The 4,969-nt window shown below is 51.6% G+C and overlaps 1 protein-coding gene across 1 annotated transcript; it reads right to left on the bottom strand.

The window, feature by feature from the left end:
• Positions 1–805: 805 nt before the first annotated feature.
• CUNH22orf15 (chromosome unknown C22orf15 homolog) lies at positions 806–2,258 on the bottom strand. Its single transcript, XM_039868156.1, has 5 exons — positions 2,234–2,258; positions 1,568–1,654; positions 1,341–1,475; positions 1,034–1,108; positions 806–945 (listed from the first exon to the last, which is right to left on the bottom strand). The coding sequence occupies exons 1-5, from the start codon at positions 2,256–2,258 to the stop codon at positions 806–808; spliced, it is 462 nt and encodes a 153-aa protein (XP_039724090.1).
• Between the last annotated feature and the right edge of the window lie 2,711 nt (positions 2,259–4,969).

Raw genomic sequence — 4,969 nt, 5'->3', positions numbered from 1 at the left:
GCCTGCTGTGTGCCTTCTCACTGGCCTGCCAGGAGCACCCTGGTTGATGAGGTGGGTGGGGATGATTCACCGTAAGCTGGCCTCCTAGGTAGGGAGGGAGGAGCCCTGCTGTAATCTGGCAGTCAAAGCGGATGATGAGGCATTAGCAGGTGACCTCAAGGGCATCTGACTCTGAGAGCTAGAATCCTGATTGTTTTCCCTCTCAGGGATGCCCTCCGCCTTTCTTGTCTCTGCCTCTGGAGCCCCTTCTCTGCACTCACATCTTAGTGGCCCCCAGCAGCCTCACATTTTGTCTGTCACCTTTCCCCTCTTGCTAATACAACTCAGTAATTCCAGATTTCGTAAGAGGAATGCTGCCGGCCACTGTCTTTTGGGGCCTGATTACACAAGGCAGAGGTCATGGCCAACCCCCTTGGACCTGAGTCCTGCTCAGACACTTGGCTGTGGTACTCAGTCATGGGGCCTTCCAGAACAAAGGATCAGGTCCTTCAACCCAAGTGCAAACCCCGACATCACACGTGCTGTGCTACTGCTTTCATGGGGTTCCTTTAGCAGCTCTTCATTGAGCACTTACTGAGAGCCAGGCCCTGTGCCACATCTGGGCACTCAGGACATTCCTGCCTTTGGGCACTTACACTCCAGAAAGGTGGTGGGGACCTGTCTCTGGGTACAGTGTGCTCCATCTTATACATACGTGTGTGTGTGACAGGGGTTGACATTGGGGATCCACCCCTCAGGTATCTGGGAAGGAGTCCCACTTCTGGGTGTGTGTCCCTACATCTCCTTACCTGGCTCCTGGCCCCAGCTAGCGGGTCCTGGACAGCAGGGAGCCCAGCCTTTGGGGCCTTGAAGAAGGGCCTTGCTCTTGGTGGCCACGACGAGTACCTGGATGCCTCCTCCGGCTATTGCTTGTGCGGGGTAGGCCCGACAGCCAGCGCAGCTCCTCTGGAAGGCCCAGGAAAGCCTGCCTGTCAGGGCTGGGGAGAAGGTGCTGCCTTCCCTCCCTGCTCCAAGGCTCTACCATGACACTCACCTGCAAGCTCTGGACACTGGTCATCCAAGTTCTCTAGTAAGGACACATAGCGGGTGGGAGCCCCGCCCTCCGCTTCTGTGTTGGGAATAAGAATGACTCCTGACTGGCCTAGTGGTCCCCACCCCTACCTCTCATGCTGGACTTTGCTGGCTCAGGCTGGGAGCAGGACAGTACATTGGATGGAAGGGTCAGGGCTAGGTCCTGGCCAAAGTGGGAGCTGGGGAAGGCCTTGGGTGGTCTCTGGACTGCTCTACTCCTCCTTACATTCTGACATAACAGCAGGAGACATGTCTCGGGCCCCACTTACTGATGATCTGCACAAGGACATAGGTTCCACGCTCCTGCAACAGGGAGCTGCCTGTGGAGGGGGCCTGGGAAGCCCCCTCTAGGCCCTCTTCCAGGCTCACCAGGTGTCCATCCTCAGCCAGGAGGGCAATGGTCGCTGGGAGGGTAGGGAGGGAGGCAAGGTAAAGCTGGTACTTCTGTCTGGGACCCTGGACATCCCCACCCCACAACCCCTCCCTACCCCCTCACCATCTCGGGGCACCTGTCCCATCTGCCTCAGGTGGGCAGTGAGAGTTACCAGGCTGCACCAGGGGTTCACCAGCTCCCAGCAGCCTGCTGTCGGGGAGAGCAGAGGTGAGTGAATGGGACCCTTTATTTCCCCCAATCTTGGACCCTCTGCCTCTCTCATCTCTTCCTAACCAGAGGAGCGAATAGAGCTACAAAACTAGGACTGTACCCATCACCACCCATCTTCTGAGATGTCAGCGAAGGATGTACAACTCATGCCTCCTGCTCCGAAAATGGACTCCCTAGGGAGCCCCGCTAGGGAATCTGGAATCTGCAACTATGTCTAGAGCTTCAGGTGCTTGCCTAATGCACCCTGAAGCCTGAGGAACATTAACTGAATAGCCAAGAGGTTGTGCAGTTGAAAAACATGCTCGTGATCGCCTGGCGGGTGTTCTTCAAGAGGAGCCCATGTGAATTGCCCAGTACCCAGCCAGGGTTTTCCCCTTCAGTGATTGTCTCCAGGCACTGGCTCTGCCTCCTCACAGAGCTGCTTCCCCAAACCCCACCCCCACCCTCTTCCACATGTGAACTCCCTTTCCCACACTGCCTTTCCCCTTCCATGGCAGAGAGAAGCAAGCCGAGTGTACTATTCCTCAACCCATCTGCTGGGACAGGGTTACCACTTACCTCCAAACATCACTGTGATAAACATGGTTGTAGGGGAGAGGATACCCCGACTTTCCGACTAAGGAAGGAGTTGGGACTGAGATCTATGCCGGTGGGGCGCTGCTGGGAGATATATGTGTGGATGGGTGGATGGGCAGATGATGGGTGGGTGGGCCCAGGCTGAGGTCCCTGCTCGGCCGCCCTTGGGGCTTGGCTCCTGCTGTTGTCCAGGACCCTTGGGCTCCTCTTCCTCCTGCTTGCTGAGTCAGAGCAGCTGGTGGAAACAGGCCCTCCTAGCTTCCAAGCTGGTCTCCATGGCAGTGGGAGCTGCTAAGACGTCTAGGCAGGAAATGGCTTCCCACCAGTATCCTGGTAACAGGATCTGGGGGAGTGTGTGTATGTGGACTTTCTGAGGCAGCACTATAGTTAGGGCTGGAGCATCGGGGTCCGGGGATGTCCAGAGACCACATCCCCCCACCAGTAGAGACTGAACTACCAAACTAAAAGTGGATGAGGTTCCTGGGGGTGGGGTGCTGGTCTTGAGAAAATCCCCACTGTGAGCTGGTAGCCCCTGGCCAAAGCATGGAATCCTCACCAACTTTGCAGGCTCTCCACCAACTCAAAGCCCCCTTTCCTGTGCTCACATTCTTCTCCCTTTGCCTTCCTCCTCACTCCCAGCCTCCTCTCTCTTCTGTTCTTCTTTCTTTTCTTTTTCAGTTAAGTTTAATGAGGTGAACTTGACATATAGTAAAATTCGCCCTTTTTAGTATTTTGAGTTTTGACAAATCTCATAAATCTTATATAACCACTACCACGGTCGGGGTACAGAACATTTCCATCACTTCTCAAAATTCCTTTATGCCCCTCTGTAGTCTACCCCAGCCCTTGGCAACCATTCTGTTTTCCAGAATGTCCTATAATGGGAATCGTACAGTATGGAGCTCTTTGAGTCTTGTTTCTTTCACTTAGCATGATGCACTTGAGATTCACCCAGCACTTTCCTCAAAGCTTCCACCTGTAAAAAGGGGGTAAGAACAGGACTTAGCAGAGTGGTGAGGATGAAATGTGATGACACTTTAAAGTGTTATATCTATGCTCAACGGTAGCAAGTGTTTAGAATCGGTACTGTGGAAACAGGAAGCATTTTCTAAACTTATTTAAACACAGGGCACTTTCTTCCAGGGACACCACTGTATCTGAGAACCTGAGTCCTGCAGAACATAGCTCAGAAGTGGTTGCAGCCAGATTCTGGAAGAAATGGCCACTCTGGGTCCCAGAGCCTCAGCTCTGTTCCTCTGTTGTCTTCAGCGCTGTTCTCAGAAGGCTTCTTATCTTGATGGCTGCTGAGATACCTTAAGGAGGTGTTAGGAAAGGAGTAGGACCCTGGGGAGTGGTTTATAACTGCCCCCAAGGGAGCTCTCAGGCTGCTAGTTAATGAGAATGCACTATTTTAATTTATTATTATTTATGTCTGGTAAGAACAACAGATCAGGAGGTGATTGCCATTGAGAATATAGTTTGTTACATTTCCCAAGAAGAGGGGGCACACCATGCCATGGGGGAGGGGGTCACAGGGAGAAGCACTGGGGTCCATCAGAAGGCATGGGGTGGGAGGGGTGTGGAGAACTGCAAGGCAGAGGACGCAGGCTCAGGATCGGCTAGGTGTAAGTAATTTCAGTGGGCTCTGGGGCATAAGGGCTTCCCTGGTTGTCTGGCACCTGGCCCTAGGTGATTAGGGTAGGTAGACAGTGGCCCTATAAATTGTGAGATCCCTATAAAGGAGGTGGTTGGGAGTGTAGGCTCAGGATTGATTGGTTTGCATTTAGAAAGTATCTCTAGGTGCCAGCTAACCCTAGGAGGGTCAGTCCTCCAAGGTCAGCAAGGCCCCAGATGTCAAAGCATCAGAATACAGAAAATAAAAGGAATGGTTAATACATGCACTGTGCCTGACAATGCGCACATAAGTCCTTTGCATCTTTGCATCTTCACAACCCTTGGGCTGGCACTATGCTTACCTTTATTTTCCAGATGAGGAAACTGAATCCCAACCAAAGCCAGTTCCCCTCCATCTAGCAAATTAAAGGAACTGACCACCTCAAGTGCTGGTGAGGATAAGTCACTGGAATTCTCTTATGCACTGGTGGGAATGCAGATAGGTACAAGTATAGTGGAACACTGGCAGTATCTACTACAGCTAAATGTGTACGCTTCATAACCCCTGGCAATTCCAGTCCTAGGTGTCTAGAGAAATGAAAATACGGGTGCACCAAAGGCATTGACGAGCATTCACGGCAGTTTTATTAGTAATGGCCAAGGACTGGAAAGCTCCCAAAAGTCTGATAACAGGAGAATGGACAAACTAATTCTTGTTTATTCGCACAATGGATTATGCACAGCTATGAAGAATGAATTAAACATTGCTCCACACTCATGGAGCAATGTTGAAAAAAAGGAACAAAAGAGGACACACTGTCATTCCATTCACATTGGAAGTTCTACAGCAGGCAAAACTGATCTAATGACAGAAGTCACTTATCCTTCTATCTAGTTACTCTTTGGGTTGGAGAGGGGTGGGAGGATGAGGAAGACTTCTAGGGACATGGAAATGTCCTATATCTTGCTCTGGGTAGAGGCTGCAGATGTGTGTGTGTGTGTGTGTGTGTGTGTGTGTGTGAGCGCACACGTATACATACATGAATATATTTCTTATATATAAAATCATTGAGCCGTACACTTAAGATTGGTGCACTTCACCAC

This window comes from Pteropus medius, unplaced genomic scaffold, assembly GCF_902729225.1.
Source record: "Pteropus medius unplaced genomic scaffold, Ma_sr-lr_union100, whole genome shotgun sequence".
Taxonomy (NCBI): domain Eukaryota; kingdom Metazoa; phylum Chordata; class Mammalia; order Chiroptera; family Pteropodidae; genus Pteropus; species Pteropus medius.
This window is presented reverse-complemented; position numbering and strand designations above follow the sequence as displayed.

Bases quoted from the DNA above. Each gene is read 5' to 3' on its own strand.
- CUNH22orf15 (XM_039868156.1), bottom strand. From the start codon at position 2,258: ATGTTTATCACAGTGATGTTTGGAG. The intron at 1,476-1,567 runs GTGAGGGGGTAG...CTACCCTCCCAG, and splicing joins GGGACAGGTGCCCCGAGATG to CGACCATTGCCCTCCTGGCT. The intron at 1,109-1,340 runs GTAAGTGGGGCC...TTCCCAACACAG, and splicing joins TGTCCTTGTGCAGATCATCA to AAGCGGAGGGCGGGGCTCCC.